This window comes from Falco cherrug, chromosome 11 (assembly GCF_023634085.1).
Source record: "Falco cherrug isolate bFalChe1 chromosome 11, bFalChe1.pri, whole genome shotgun sequence".
NCBI classification, from domain to species: domain Eukaryota; kingdom Metazoa; phylum Chordata; class Aves; order Falconiformes; family Falconidae; genus Falco; species Falco cherrug.
In genome coordinates, this window is record NC_073707.1 from 6741296 (window position 1) to 6758396 (window position 17101).

At 43.3% G+C, this 17101-nt stretch overlaps 1 protein-coding gene across 7 annotated transcripts in view; it reads right to left on the reverse strand.

Moving 5' to 3' along the window:
- MAP3K13 (mitogen-activated protein kinase kinase kinase 13) overlaps window positions 1–17101 on the reverse strand; it is a 79987-nt gene that overhangs the window by 20475 nt on the left and 42411 nt on the right. For all 7 annotated transcript variants that reach the window (XM_055723537.1, XM_055723540.1, XM_055723538.1 and 4 more), the window contains one exon: window positions 7049–7623. In XM_055723537.1, coding sequence (XP_055579512.1) covers window positions 7049–7550 — 502 coding nt within the window. In that variant the 5' untranslated portion in view covers window positions 7551–7623. The remainder of the gene's footprint in view (window positions 1–7048; window positions 7624–17101) is intronic.

The window sequence follows — 17101 nt, forward strand, 5'->3', positions numbered from 1 at the left end:
CAAGGACAGCACCTGCCACCTCCCTTCCTAAACCTTCAAGGTGGACTTTTCTGGAGGTAGCAGATGGCAGAGTCTCCCAGTACAGGCACAGCTGAGGCACACACCACACAGGCTCAGCCTCAGGATCCCTTTCACCCAGCTCCTCTCCCACCGTCACAGTCACCTCCAGCCTTCCAGCTGCTTTTCCAGCAGAGCTCACCACTACTGCTAACCGCTCAGGTAAGCTGCCTCTACTTGGCAGGCAGCAATTTAACATACCAGGGACACTGGATTCCCAATTTAGAGAGGAGGTCCCCTGCTTCACAAATGAATGAGTACGGTATCTCTTATTAAGTACATGACTCCATTGAAAAGCATAGATGAGAAGAAACATTTAAAGTTCACAACTGACATAAAAAATATTGACAGTTCTCCCCCATCCCTGAAATAGGGCAAAAATAGGAAATAAAAGGGAAGGTCAGAGGTGGCAGGTTGTAAAACGCAGACCAGCAACCACTGAGTTACCCACCACAAAGCACATTAACCACCACCAGCGGTCACAGAAACAGATCTTTCCCACACCAACATTATGTGTATCAGTGTCAAACAGGCAAAAAAAAAATCTTAAGCAATTCCTCCTCTTAGGTACCCACACACATCTTGTAGGGACACTGCCAGAGTGGTCCAGTAGCACTGCATAAACTGTTTCAAGACAGTTGTACCCATTAGAACAGAAAGCCTTGTTGTCTGTGAGTCACCTTGAAATTACCTTAACATCCCACAAACAACAAGATAAAAGGCAGGCAATCATTTACTCACTGTAACTCAATAAATGCGTAGGTTTAGAAAATAAATTATTAAGCAGCAAAACCAGCAAGTAACCCACTGCTTTCTGAAATAAAAGGAAGTCACACCTGTACAGATCCCTATTTCAGAAGACTACAAAGATGCATCTTCTTTCATCCAGCCTCGAGCCACTGGGGTGTTCCCAGGGCTCCGATTCAGATTATGCAAATGTGTACACTTCAGAAACTGTCACCACTGAAGGGAAACATATATGCAAACTGCCTCTGGACTGATCCCAATTCAAATCTTTCCATCAAACCATTCCTGTGACACTAGCTGGATGTCTCCTGCTGAATGCCGACTCTCCAGGCACGGCCAAGGAAAGCCAGCTCCCATCCGGAGCCAGGCTCCAGTGCTTGTTCAGCTTACTGAACTAGAAAAAAAACCCCCAACATTGTTAATACAGCAAAAATTCCGTACAACTTGGCAGGGCAAAGTTCAATCCTTAGCACATGTTTCTTTACAGACACAAGTCTATTTTTCACACTGCTATATCCGCTTGCAACCTTAGATTGCACAAAAATACTAAGACAGCGCATGCGGTGCTCAACTGAAACGCATTATAACTAAGTAGCCCAGTAACCATGGATTTGCCACAGACCATCCCCATCCTCAATCTTCAAGAACGCCATGGCACTGTGAAGGTGATGTCTCCTTTGGTGCTGAAGCACATGCCTGTCTGTGTAAGAACAAAACAAACTGATGCATGAAACACTCCGTGACCACTATCCTGACAACAGGACATTCAAGGATTTTAAACATTCTTGACCAAACAACTTGAGCAATTTTTTGTCACAATACTTATAATTAGTATCTAATTCTTCAGACATGAAAAGACAGTTCTTTAAATAAGAAAAATAAAAGAAAATAAGGAAATTCACAAATAAATTGAGAAGATTTGTATTTCTATTTAATTGACAAATACACTGCTTCTGAAAGAAGGTGGTAAATACAGTTGATTCTTCTGGTTGTTGATGAACAGTATTTTCACATGGGCAACACTGAAACTGTTCTCTTGCACTGAAATAGCCCTTTCTTTACATGTGAGAAGAGTGCCTTTCCTGTACAAGGCACCCAACATCGTCATTTAATTCCCTGAAGCACCCGGAGTTTGTAAGCAGTAATGGGTAACTATATTGCTATTACCTAGAGACCTAATTTGCTCTTAATATTACCTATTAACTTTCGCAATGGCAAAAGCAGAGAGGACTGTAAACAAAGCAAACAAAAGTTCACTACTTCCTCCTACAAAGTCATCTCATGTTTTTTTAGTAAGATATATCCTTTCCCATATCCCACTTGCACCCCGATCATCAAGCGCACGATTCAGGGAAGAGGTTTCACTGCAGCAACAACCTGTGAAACATCCTACATCTTTGGGAATTCAAGAAAAACAAAGAGCCAAACCATACGTAACATATAATGCAACAGTAAGACAAAAATTTAAAAAAAAAAAACCAAAACAAAACAAAACACAAACCTTTCACTGTACAGGAACACGTTACTATGTGTCAAGACAGCCGGCATCAGCAATTGGTTTGGCTCCCATAACATATCAAGCCCTGAAAAGCTTCCCAAAGAAGGGGATGCTGGTGGAGGAAAGCACTGGACTACCCTGAGTTGAAAACCAGGGTTTGTTAGCATTCATGGTGCAAACCTGCATTTTCTACTACAATCCAAACCCACTGATTAAAAAACACATCTGAATGACCCCGTGTATGTGCTCCCTATGGCTCCCTGGGACCATCCTCAAGGACAACAGGCTGATGAGGATCACTATTACCAAGTTAGCCTTACCAGTTCTGCAGAGGGGCAATGGGCAAGGCTGGATAACAGAGGACTCAACATCAACACACTGCGCCAGCTGGGCATAGCTGACAGCTGAGGCCACGCACATCAGGCGGAGAGCGGGTCACACAGCCCTCCCCGCTGCCTGTACAGACCCATCCTCAACAGTCCACAACACCTTGAGGCAAAGGACGGTGAATTACGGCTGTCCCAGCTACAGCACACCTATCCAGCCAGTACAATGAGAAACCAGCATGTGAGCGGTGATGCTGAGATCTCTGTCATCTCAACCAACAGCTTGAAACAGAAAAGGACTTGCATACACCAGCTGCCAGAACTCGGGTGCGTGGCGATGATGATTCACCCTAGTTAAGTCCAAGTGCCTGTCCAGAAGAGTTAACACCTCAGATGATCAGCAGGGTGGCTAGGAAACACACCTGGACACCCTAATCAAGACTAGACTGTACTGCCAGCCTTGTTCAAAAAGTCCATCAGCATTGCTTGGCTAAACGTCCGTCAAGACTGCCCGGACTTCAGGGCTTGCCACAGCTCTCCTAGTGCTCCCCAGCTCCAGCAGGAGAGACACGAGGCTACCTCCTACCAGGATGGAGCAGTTTTTATTCCAGACTCTTCTGGGCCTAAAGAAACCTGTGGGATACATCCCCTAAACAAATTAAAGTGTAATAGCCGCAGGAATTACGCAAGAGATTGCGTTTCTAAGGTGATTAAGAACCATTTGAGTAGAATGATGGGAATCTGTTTCCCATGAGGAAGAAATGCAGGAGCAGCCTGAGCCATTGACTCAATTATTTGAAGCAAATTTTTGCCGTTTGCCAGCGTTGGCCGCTTGCCAGCATTGGCATTACGACAAGAAGCATCTCTGGTATACAAAAAACAACCCTACAAACACAAGCAACGCTTTGTAAAGCACCTTGCTCTCCAGGTTGACACAAAACTGCACACGATGACAGTAAATACCTAGCTTGTGAAAGGGAGGTGAAAGCAACTCCTGAAGACACATTCTTAATCCAAAGGAAATTGCTCAGAGTCTGTAGAAAACACAAGTCTTACTATAAAGCGCTAGAGTCCCAACAATCCAAATTAACTAACTGTTAGAAACAAAGAACTAAGTGTATCTCCTTGAAAACACTCACCAACAGCCTTTAGAAATCAGATTAAACAACTGGAAAAACTTAGTCAGGAGTTATTTTATGGGTCAATCCAAAATACTAAAACCTCTGATAACCAACTGGCAACCACCGAACAATACAAAAGCAAGCCCTCCCTGCAGGAATGACTACTCACCAAACAGAACATTTAACAGCAGCAGCGGGCACCCAGCAGACCACCCTGCAGCAACTTGCAGCTGAAGCTGACCAAAGCCCTGCCCAGCATGGGCCCTGAAGGGAAGCACAGAAATGCACTCCTCTTGATGACCATCTCAGGTGCTGAGAAGGAAACTCAAGGAGTAATTTCAACAAGAAAATAACGTGGCATCATGTAAAAGTTGTTCTTATCTTTTCCCCCATTCACCAAACCATGAGCTGAGCCCTTCACAGGCAATACGGACTCTAGTATCAGACATCTGCAAAGGGCATGAAACCTATTTATATCTTGCTACTTGCAACCACAACACAACACCACCACCACCATCCTAGAGTTTGGGCCTGCAGGAGATCCAAAGCAGGTGAGCAGGGATGCCAGTGAGCAGCAAAAAGTACTAGGAAGTATGTGCATGCAACACAAAGCCCTCCCCCACTATACTGGACTCCTACCCTAGTTGTTTGATAAAGCCCAACGCAAGGATAGAGTTTAAAGTAGTTGTTTCATGAAGAGGGAAAAAAAAAACCCATCATCTGCACAGATCTGTGGCACCAGCCCAAAACTTCAAATAAGCCCCCAGGGGAATGAAAGGCCACCACAAGCCTCTCTTTTACTTCCTAACGAGCCAGAGACATTTCTTCAGCCTGTCTTCTCCAAACACCAGCACTTGCACAAACACAAACCTTGCATCCTCTGTGCTCTTGCTAAAAGACAGCAAAAATAAAAGCAATCACATACATCAGTTATTAAATTGCTGGCTTCTATGTAGCTGATGGAATGCACAAAAAGATGATTTTCTGGTAGAAAGAAACAAGAATGAGATCATCTGGAAAACAGAACATGAATATTCTGACAAAATCCTCAAGTTTCAGCACAGAAGCAGTTTAAAAAGGTTGATCTTTGGGTAACAGAAGTATACTACTACCATTAGAGGTCTGTCCAGCTGAGCAGCTCCAGATGAATAAATACATACATATTTTTTTTATATCTTGTTTTCACTCTCATTTATGATGGTGAAGACACTGAAGATGCAGCTAAATCACACAGGCCCTACAGAGCAGCTCCCAATTAATCTTCAGCCTTACCACACCTGTAGCCATTTCAAAACCATCCTTTTAGGAAGGGCCTAATGCCAACAGCAAACTGCAAAGTGTCCCTGAATCTGCAAAGTGTCCCTGAATCTATGGCTCTGAACATGCTCGTGACACCGAAGATGGCAAGGCACTTCTGTGCAGACAAAGAGGAGCTATACACGTGCCCTCTAAGCACAACACTCTCAGCTGCTCACTGTCACTAGTTAGCACTTCCATCTTTTTTTATTAGTAACTTTCATGCAAAAGGAAGTGTCCCCTGTGGGCCATCAAAGCACATATTAAATTGTGGTCTCCAATGCATCTGCTGTCCCAATTATATGCAAAATACGATCTCTTCGTCTCACAGGTAGCTTTCCTGAAGCTACCCATCCAAGCTTACAGCACACACACGCACATGACTGCTCAGCAGCAACCGGTGACAAGAAGGGCAACATGGTGAGATGGAGCTTGTATGGGACCGTCACAGGGTTGCAGGAAGCAGCTGATGTAACTCTGCATCTGCCTCTCTTCCTTGGAAAGTTTCAGCTTCATTTAAGAGCACTGAGCCTCCGAACTAAAGTGCAACACAGACTGACACCCTGCCTCCCCTCAATGTCACCTGCCTGCTCTGAGGCCCGTGTTCCTTCAGCAGACTCCCCAGCCCACCAGCCTTTTCCAATCCTCGCCACAGCCGACTCCACATACTGTGCTATCACCCCAACAGCATTAATTCCCCAAGGAATTTTCAGTCACTTTTTTTTTTACGTATAGACTCAACCATGTGTGACATACTGAGTCGACAAATACAGACAAAATTCAGAACCAACTCTGCCAAAGGATTTCCAAGCCAAGTAAACTCTTGCTGCGCCCATAGGTCTGATAGACAAGAGGCTGCTGCTTGGGAGGCACCTGCCATTCTGTAACACAGACGTGCATTTCCCTGCTCAGAGTCAGGAACTGGAAACCATTGACTCTCGGAGGGAGGAGGAAGTTTATTTCAAGGCCGATTCACCCAACAGGTTATTTAATGGCTCTGTTCTCTCATATTAGGAACTCTTCCCTGACCCAACCCTGGGGTTTAGATACAAACCACTCCAGATGGCTTTTCTGACCACATATCTTATAATTTGTCTAGGCCAGAAGACAATTTGACTAATACCGAGCTGTGATCCCAGCAATACAGGAGACTTCTACCCTGCAGTATATACTGCGGTGGCCAGGCTGTTCCCATTTTCGATAAGCCTCAACCGTTTCAGCTCCTTAATTCTAATGACAGCTTGTTCTTTTCCCATCTGCCACTTCCCTCCCCCTGTGCTAGGGGAGAAATTAGGCACCAAAGGCAGAGCACGCTCTGCTCTTTAGCTTTCAGTAACCCCTAAAGATATATCTACGAATTGACTGGGGCATTAGTTATTCCCAAACTACTTTTTTTTTTAATGTATTTATACTCACACACACTTACAGATTTACACTTGCACATTTATACATCTAAATGAAAAAGGCATAAACATTAAAGGCCATATTCCTGGAAAGATAAGTACTGAATGATATTTTAAAGAGTAAAATTACTCCTGAACAAAAAGATATAAAAGTTAATGTAATATGCCCATAGACAAGGAATACTTTGCTATTTGGCGGTCAGCTAGAGCCAGATGCACATACAGGAGCAGAAATGCCTGTCCATGTTTTTCATCTGGCATAAAAAACTGCAGTAATGAAGTAGTTGGTACAATCCCTGTCTTCAACACAGTCCTTTCTGATCCTCACTTACAGGAATACTCGGTTCAGATTCAGACCTTGTCACAATGGTCCAAGGCATGGGCCAGAACAGGCAATTGGTTTTGACTTCGATCATGAGCTGCCTTTGCTACAAGTGATAGCTGTTGGCTGCACAGTGCAGGATTTCTCTTTGCAAACCCATAATAGGGCTGTACGAGACCAAAACGGTCACATGGAAAGCTGGGGAAAAGCCCTGGGGGTCGCTTTCCCCATCTTCACACATTCCCCCAGATGTAATAAAGGTTTATTTCCCTACTTACCTTGCTGTTGCAGTTTGTAGTCTGTGGAGTATGCCTTGCCTATGATGTTCCACACGGGCCTCAGACAACCAAAAAGTCCTTCAAGAAATCCACCGCTTCCACTGCCTGATCTGTTGAACTGGACTTTAACGTCATCCGCTCCACTGTTGCTCTCTCCATCCATAGTGCTCCTGTTGCCCTGAGGAATGGCTGTTTCAGACTCATCCTGCTCTCGCAGCTGCAGCACGCTGTTCTCAAATTGGTCCCTAGAGTCCTCACTGATGCTGGTCAGCACCGCTGCAGTGACCGGGCTGCTCATGTTTTCGATGAGGTCTGCCTGCAGCAAGCCCTTCTCACGCACATCCTCTATGAGCTCGGGGGATGGGTGGTTTCCAGTAGGTGCATGTTCATCATGTAACCTACTAAAGTCTTTATCTTCACAGAAAGCTTTGCCAATTGAGTTTGGAGAGGAAGACAAGCTCAGGCGCTCCTGAGTACTGGCCATGATGCTGTGAGTGTGCATCAAGGAGATGGTCTAAGTTGGTACTTAGAGAATTAGTACAACACAATTCAGATGTGACACATGAAGCCAGTACCTGAAAGGAGAGGAAAAAGAACAACTTTCAAGTCTTTATTTAAGTGTTTTCACTATGTCCACTTTCACAGAGGTGAGCTGATAATTAACTAGACATTCCAGACAACTACTAATACTTAGTAAACAATTACTGCCTTAAAAGAAGCAAATAAGTTATTCCAACAGAAACTCCACTCACACACTACTCTCGGTAACCTACTGCAGGAATTCACCGGTAAGCAAACACCACGAGTTTTACACAGAAGCCTAAAGTCAAAACCATGAAAGACTCAAGCAAAGAGCTGTTTCTTCATGGTTACTATCACATTTATCAGACTGAAGCTGACCCCCAGCTGTCTCCCAGCTCAGGTATGGTTTCAGTTCAGCACTGTTTCTGTGTCTGGCACAGTCCGCAAGCTCAGGATTCCTCTGCAAACCCTTGAGACAAAGCCATACAGAAACAAAGCACAGTGATTTAAGTACCTTGAGTCCACCAAGGGGATGGTTTGTAGCTGCTCTCTCAGAGTCCCACCTAGTTACAACTATCCTGATCCTTTAGTTGAATCCTTTCAAGTTCAGTGTAGCAAGGTACATCACGTTCTCTAACCACGTACACGTCAGCCTCATAAACAACTAAAATTTAGAGAGCTTCATGGGAACAGTATATCCTCCTCTCTGATCTCCCTCCTTCCACATACCTGAAGAGCATCTCCTCCCACTGCGCTCTGCTTTCTCCCTGCATGAAGTTAGAATCACAGAATGGTTTGGGTTGGAAGAGACCTTAAACTTCACCTAGTTCCAACCCCCCTGCCACGGGCAGGGACACCTTCCACTAGACCAGGTCACTGCAAGCCCCATCCAGCCTGGCCTTGAGCACCTGCAGGGATGGGACACCCACAGCTGCTCTGGGCAGCCTGTGCCAGCACCTCTCCACCCTCACAGAAAAGACTTTTTTCTATCCTCTTTCAGTTTAAAGCCATTCCCCCTTGTAAAATGTCCCTCTCCAGCTTTCTTGTTGACCCCTTCAGGCACTGGGAGCTGCTCTAAGGTCCCCCTGGAGCCTTCTCCAGGCTGAACAGCCCCAGCTCCCAGCCTGTCTCCACAGCAGAGGGGCTCCAGCCCTCCGACCACATCTGTGGCGTCCTCCGGACTTGTTCCAACAGGTCCAAGTTCCTGGTAGGTTGCATATAAATTCAGAGCTGGTGTCCCTTTTAAAAATTGTGCATGTGTGTCCCCATCTTTTGCTACGTGCTCCGCTGCAAGACCCTTTTTCCACAATCCCGTATAGTGTCACCTTTCTACAGATCTGGGCGGGCAGCCGGGGGGTCACACTGTGAGAGCTGCCCGCTGCCAAAGTACTTCTCTGGTGCAGACCCACTTACGAAACAAGAATCTCCAGTTTTGCACCAGAAGTAATTAAGCGCATTCAGCCTGTAACACAGAAGAAAGTCCAACTTAAAATTCCATATGAGGTTGAGAGGAGGGGGGAAAATGGCATTAACAGAAACTATTTTGTTAAAAACTAAGATCAGTTACACCAGGTGCAAAGTCCCAGGCTCTGCAAACAGCCACTGAAAGGAAGAAAGAGGTGGCCAGGTAGCACGGAGCCAATCCGAAGGGAACAGCTCAGTCCCGTAACTTCTCCAGATGAGGTCATTACAGAGATGGGAGGGAGCTAAGACCTTCAACCTGGTGTATGGAAAGCTCGCGCTGGGCTTCAGTCCCTCCTCCAACAGCAGAAGCAGCAAACGGGAGCAGCCAGGAGCTTGCCTGACATTCCCGTATTTCTGCCTGCTCACATGGGGTATGCAGAAAAGCTTTATTAGAAGAACGTTATTTACATTGTAAATTTTGTTCTTTAAAAGAAAATGAAACAGCAAGTGAGGCAAAAATCGCAGCACAGTCCATACTAGTTAAGGAGCTGAACTAGACTTGTACTCGAGAGTTGGTTACTCCTGACCTACCTGTGACCGGTGACCGGAGTAGTATGGTTACTGCTAGTAGCAGTTGTTAATATGATCACAGATTTTGTTGTGGAATATCAGGAAAAGAGAATATTTTCAGACCTGAACAGAATTTCAGAAAAATACCAACATAACCGCAATTCAGTGTTCCTGGGCACTGGCCCTGCTCATATCCAAAAGTCTGAGAGACACAAGTGATTCTTTAAACAAACGCAAAATGTGACCAGCGGTCCTGCAGACAAATCTGCTTTTCACACCACAGCGTATAAAGCAATGTAAACTAAACGTCAATCAGTTTCCCCTGCAAGAAACCCTAGAATAGGAGCCAAAACAAGAACTTGAGGTAACAAGTGTCCCAAAGTATCTCAAATTTAAACAATGGGAAGTGCACTATGGATTAAATCAGACTCGAAGGATAAAATCGGTTTGCCATTATGTGACTCTTAGAGTACACTAATATAGTCCAGGATTTTGCTTTTATGTTATTTTCTGACTTCAGAATGTCTGACTGTAGATTTAACAGAGAAAGAACAGCTTTTCCTGCACATATTTCACATTCTCCTAGTTTCTAAATGGATTACCAGCATTGTATGTGACTCCTTCTCCCCATGAATTTCTCAGTAGTGCCCGAAAAGCGAAGCACCTCTCTTCCACCCTGCTGCTGAAGCACCACCACATGTACGCGTTACGCTGCTACCAGCTGCTAGACCACCTGGCCGCACTTCTGCGCTGACACTATTTGCCCTAAAGCCACCTGCAGCCTCCCACCACGGCCGGGGCTCAATACAGCGGACAGTGCGAGCGCACCCAGAGAGCCCCTTTCTTTGATCTCAATAAAAAGATGAAGTTTAGGCAAGCGGCGTGCATTTTCTGTGCCTATGACAGAACGACAGGCCTGTTAGCTGGGAAGGGCCCCTGGAAGCGACCAGGTTGAGCCCCCCTCCTGCCTGCCCCAGGGCTACCCCAGCACAGCTCAGCCAAGAACAAACCCCCAGGTGCGGGGACATCAGGTCTGTCTCAACAGATCAAACTGCCTTCTCCAAGACTTAGATGTTCCAAATAAAAAATAAAGCCTTTAAGCACAGTACTCTGCCATCTTATATGCCACTGTATCTGCTTTGCAGAGAGAGGGGGCATGCAAAAGCTACAAAATTGTTTTCAAACTGGCATGATACAGCCTTATGTAGTACTTACATAAGCAGCCTGAATTTTCCGAGGTGCAGTGAACTCAGTGTTTTGAGAGCATGAGACAGCAGCATTTATTTTAAAACAACTTTGTATCAAGTCAACTTAAAGTAAAGCAGCTCAGATACATTGGTGGGGGGCAGAACACAGTTTCTGCCACGATGCATCAATGCTGACTTGTTGGAGAAATTAATTTTTTTAATTCTATTACAGTAAATTCTTCAACATGCAACCTCTTACCTTAGCAAAATTTGATTTAACACAAGGCAAATTAGGTTGTCTTTGACCTTACAATCTCTTCAAATATGGGATGAAGAGCATTTTTCAAGCTTTATCATCATGCCTCCCCTATTCTTTTGGTTAGAGTACCAAAGATATGGCTGAGATTGTTCATGTTGAACTCTTCCCAATAAAAGAAATCTTAAGTTTCATTCAATGCAAAGAAAAACATTTTCTTAAAAGTTTTTAAGTTTCATTAAATATAGACTGCTTGCCACTTGGGATGTTTATGATCTGTATGTGCCTCCTTAACTTTTACAGTGAAGAGCACAGTCAAGTAGCATTCTGCTTCTCTCTTAGTGATGCTTCTGCTGTATAGCCTTAAAGTCAAAAGCTGAAAAGCTCTGTGTGTGTAGGAGGAATTTGTGCATATTTATGATACTCAGATTTCACCAAGTGCTGCTGCAAAAGCAGACTTCAAAGCAGACCCTCTGATCTGAACTATTTTAATGAGTTCATGCACTCTGCAGCTAACATTTATTTTACGTCGATGAGGAAATTTGAAGCTCGGTGTAATTTTGTACAATCACAATTTCTGGTAAATGATTCCATTTCCAGGGAAAGCATTTTTCCAGGCAAAATCCTACCGTGCCCAGACAAAAGAAGCACAAAGTACACCTCGTACGGGAAGAGTGAGACTGTACCTCAACACATCAGACAGCCCGAACTGCAGTTTGTAACTATCAGAAAAGTGACAGTTTACCCAAATCAGCACCAGAGCGGTGAATCAGTTATCACAAGGCATGCTCTCACGTTGCCCGATACTCTGCCTGCTCCTGGAAACATCCATCTAGTAAGTGTTCTCACACACACGCAGAGCAACCAAAGCACGTGGCTGCCTAAAGTCCAATATTTATGAGTGTCAAAGCAACGGTCAGGTTTGAAGACATGGCAGAGTTAAACACATGCCTTGCTTAGACCATAATGAAGTTTCTTCATTAAAGAGCTGTGCTAAAAATAGAGTAGCAAATCACAACTCCAGAGCAGCACACAAACAAAATGTTAGTATGCTGTAAAGACTGCGTAAGTACAAAGCAGTTGTCACTCAGCTTCCTAACAGCACAAATGTCTAGTAATATTAAGATAATTTCCTTGAAGCACTATTTCCTGTATCACCCTGTCAAGCATATTCTGCGCTTGCACTTCCAACATACAAAGAGAATAAAAGCAACTGCCTGATCCACATTTAAGGGCTGAAAAAGAGCAGCTGGCAGAAATTAGCCAGCTGATACATGGCAAATATCAAGGACAGAAAAGATTCCTGTCCCTATCACTCCTTACGTTCAAGCCCTGGGGTTCCCTTGCTTTTTCCTGGTACTCGGTGTAACTTCCTTCTGGCTACATTAGGTACAGCAAGGTAACTACACATTTCCATGCTGATAATGCAACTGCAATTTATGTGTGTAACATCTCAAGACTAGCGCGATACTCCTGGCTTGGGACAGTACTTGGGACAATGTTCTAGAATGTAACAAAAATGCAAAAATAATGCTTACAAAGTACAGTTACCTTGCTACATGTATCTTGCAGATGAGTCCTCCTGCCCCCTGTGATTCTCTCTCAGTTTCTACACAGAATTTTTACAACAGGTTGATACACAGTCCTCTCCCATCTCTTGACCTTCCACTGTACAACTTCAGCACAGGAAAGCACCAAGAGTTGCTGATTTGCCAAGTACCAGAGCTTTGGCTGTCGCTTCTGACCTCTGGGCTTGGAAATCACATGATTTTATTATATAGGATTCCAACAAACTTTCTCTTTTCCTGGTCTCCTGGTAAGGAAAATGTTGTATGAGTAGATCAGATACGCCTCTTACGCTGCACCTATGGTTTTAGATTACTTGGAATATATGCTTGTGTTTTGCATGGTTGTTTTAAACACAAACTGTAGCAGCAGATCCATTAATAGAGAATGAGTTACACATCATCAAAACGCAACCTCTGTTTTCAAGGGTTTTCTTTTGGGGTGTGGGGTTTTTTTGAAGTCACGTTATCCAGAGGAAGGAATTGCAAATGAACATATTCGGTAGCTTCACCCAGAATTGCTCTGCCTTTCTTTCCCTTCTTTAGGAGAAAAAAACCCAAACAAACAACAAACCAACTCTATCCTGTTAGGTTTCTAAAAAAGGAATGACACTATTAAGCTAGCCCACATTCACTGGGTGCAGTCTAGTCTGTGTATGGGAAGCTCCTTAAGCTAACTATGGAGTAGCCCAAGGCAAAAGCTTAGGGATTTTTCAGCAATCGATCAATCTCTTTCTCAAGACAAACTGCTCCTTCAAGGAAGCATGTTTCTTCCACATCACAACATACATCCCATCTCATACCTGCATGCATGCTCAGCCACAACCCACCCTTATTTTTAAATGTTACAATAACGACATTGCCAAAAAGTAATGAATTTCTGATAAAAGTTTAAAATTCTTCATCTGACCCACCTGAGATTTTCTGGCTGTCACTGCAACAGCTCTGAACACATTTATGTGTGTACCCTGACTTACTCTACAAGAAAACAGTAGATTAATCTGGGAAAACTGACATGTTGTAACATTGGCCTTTTTGTGCTTTACCCTGTTCTTTCTGTTTGTCAGGTAAATACTACACTACTTCTGTACCTCCCGCAGAACACTGACTGGAATATATACTTTTAATTCCTTTCTCCAGCAAATACTTGGATGCCACCTCAACATAAGACAACTAACTTTTGCAGACACCACACCTGAGCTATGGAGTAGCAATTGCTTAAGGTTTACAACTATTAACATGATTCTAAAGTGTTAACAGAATATTTTAACACAGCCATGGGCATTAAGCACGTGAGACCACAGACATGTAACTGTTGTATACAGCTATGTCCACATTACCACAACAGAAGCTTGAACTCATGTGTCTGCTGAGTTAAGTTAGCCTTTATTCTATATATTCAGTCTACCCTAAAACAGGGATGCATAATTTTTGGCAAGAGTGATTTTACAGTTGTAATATACTTTTGTCTGTCACTGTATCAGTGAGAAAGAGAACTCTGTCTGGCTTTCTGGTCTGAACCCTTCCTGACAATGACAAAAATAGTACGGAATACCAGCCAAGAAATATTCATAATGGCTGAATTCAAGCTCTATGCACAGAGCCAGCTGGAGGTTTGCTGTGCACCTTATATATTCCAACTAAGCCTGCCAGAGTAGAAATAAGTGGCACCTAGACTAGAGCAAAAGAAGAAACCACACCACACCAGAACAAGAGGTTCATCTATCCCCATTTGCTGCCTCCAAACCCAAGAAAAAGACCTGCAGGCAGCGAAACCTTGCCAGTGCAGTGCCACCCAGTTCCCCGTGATCTGCAGCTCACTGACCTTCTCCATCAGCAGCACACTGGTGGTTTGTCTATTTGGTAGCCCACAAAGTATTTTTCCTGTGCAAATGCATCAAAGAATTTTTTTTAACCAGAGCACTTTGGCAACCACTATGCTGTGTGCACGGTTTTGTAGCGTAACTGTATGTTGCTTAAGGTAACACCACCTATTCTTCACTTTGCATCTCTCATCTAATTCCTTTCTTCAAACCACCAGGCATTCACCGTTTCAGTGACATCTGAACCCTATTTATCATCTTAATGCCAGCTATGATTTTATGAACTATCTCATCCTCCACTTCAACATCTTTTTTCAAGTCTAAAAATTCCCACTCTACCTTTTCATTCATCAAATGAAAGCTGCACTGTATCTTTGATCAGCTCCCTACATCTTTTTGATTTCTCCTCTATCACCTTAGAGTTGAGGGAGCAAGACCATAGACAGAATCCCTACTGTGGGTACACCACAGAAATGTACAAAGGCATAATGACCATTTTTGCTCTCGGTTGCTTTCGTAACTATTCCTCTAATGCTATCCAGTGTCTAAGCATGCTTCAGGATGCTGAGCTAACTTCCATGGGTCTCTTACAACCTTAAGATCTCATTCTTGAGCAGTAAAAGCTAGGTCAGAGCCTTATTCCTATGTACAGGAGGTTAACATTAAATTCTGTTTAAGCAACACTAAATTTGACTGACATTTTATCATGCAAGTTCACAAGAGCCTTCCAGTACTCTCTGCAACTGGTTTATGTGTTTATTGTCCTGAAAACCTTGCTTCTGTAGTCTCAGCACAAATGCTCTTGCCTCAGAATACTCCTAAAAGAACTGGATAAGGAAAGAAAAGGTGGAAAGAGTATGATCACTGCAATCTCCAAAGCCAAGCCATATGAGAGCTCCTTTTAGAGAAAAACATTCCAACATTGCTGTCTCTTTATCCCTACTCTTCTTTTGTATCATTTAACCAACCATTTCTGTGTGAGACTGTCATCCCTTTTATTTTATAGCCGTTTAGTTTCTTTAAGGGTCTCTGGTAAGTAATCTTGCCAAAATCCCAACAGATTGTATGGAGCAGATCCCCTTTTCTAACATGCTCTTGACTCCTCCAAAGAAATTTAGTAGATAACCGAGGCATCACTTCACCTTAAAAGAACTGTGTTGACTCTTAACCCCACATGAAGCCTGTGCATCTGTACTGGCTCTCAGCATAGCAATGGATTTCTGCCTCCAAAACCATCAGACAAATATTTAACTAGGAACTGCTTGAACGTAAGTTCACAAATATGGGGGGTGGGGGGTTGGAGAAGTGCTTGATTTGGGCAAAGAAACCAAGCATCCGCTTCATCTTTTAGCACAAGGAACAAACAAAGCAAAAAAAAAAAAAATCATCTTTGCTAACAAGGCAAAGAGCCAATCCACCCTCCCTTGTATTCAAGGAGACCTCTTCAGCTGATTTCCATGAAAGCCAGATTGATTCCTGTTTCACCTGCTAGCCATCTTTGCAAAGCACAGTTTGTGAAATAAGCAGCTTACATAACTGCATATTTTCAGCACTACATACATAAATGCTTCCTCTATCCTGCAGAAGGTATTTTTGGATCTGCTAAAATGCTACTGTGTTCTTCCAGGGCTCTGCATTCTTCTGCTCAGAAATTGCATAATCTGATGCCATAGGAAATAAATGATGTTGCATAATGATTCTTATATTCACTGCAGGATTTTGATTCTACGCACTTTTGTTGCAAGGCACCCCTTCTCTGTGTTTCTGAATTCAGGTCCCTGGTTTTTGGAGAAAGGATCAGCCACTTGCCTCTGGGGGGTAGGCAGGGGTTGGGGTATCCATACTGTACTATCCTGTTACAAGAATTTCACTTCACAAAAATTGGTTTAACTTTGTACACCCATTTGCTAACTTCTGTTTTCCCTCACTCTGGTTGTTTCATAGAATCGTTTAGGTTGGAAAAGACCTTCAAGATTGTCGAGTCCGACCATTAACCCAGCACTGCCAAGCCCACCACTGAACCATGTCCCTAAAATGCCACATCTACTTGAGCTATGTGCATACATTAAACACCAGAAGTTTCACATACGATGTCCTGATGTCCAGTTGACCATTGACGTGGTTGACATTGTCTCCTATTTGATTGATTTGATTCATCAAAAAAATTGATGAGCCATCACAGGCTCATCGATACTATTGTAAAACATTTACCTGGTATAAAAGACAGACTAAATGTTGATTAGCCTTTTATACTACTGAATTACTATTGGAATCTGTCTTAGATCAAAATTTAGAAATGACCTTAAGTTACACTCTTCTCTTTCATCTTTCCAGCTGTCTTCATAGTATGAAACAACTTTCAAAACCCAGTTACAGTCTTCAGGTTCTGCTCTACTCCTTTTCTCTCCTCACCCTTCAGAATTCTGCACTTTTTTCTTGTCTCATTAAAGACCATGTTATAATACTAAATAACAATAACAGATTAAAAGATTTAAGTTCAAATATTATACAACTACAAAGCCCAGGAAATTTGCAAAATTAAGTTCACAGATGCCTTACAGCCTTGTTGATAATGCCACATGAAGCCATTAAAATCTTCCAGTACTACCAGCAAGCAGTATCTTGTAATTGCCCCCACTTACAGAACTGAAACATCATATTTTCCTCCAAGGAATAGCACTAAGATTAATTAATGTCTGAAAGATCTTGGAGGATGAAGATCAATA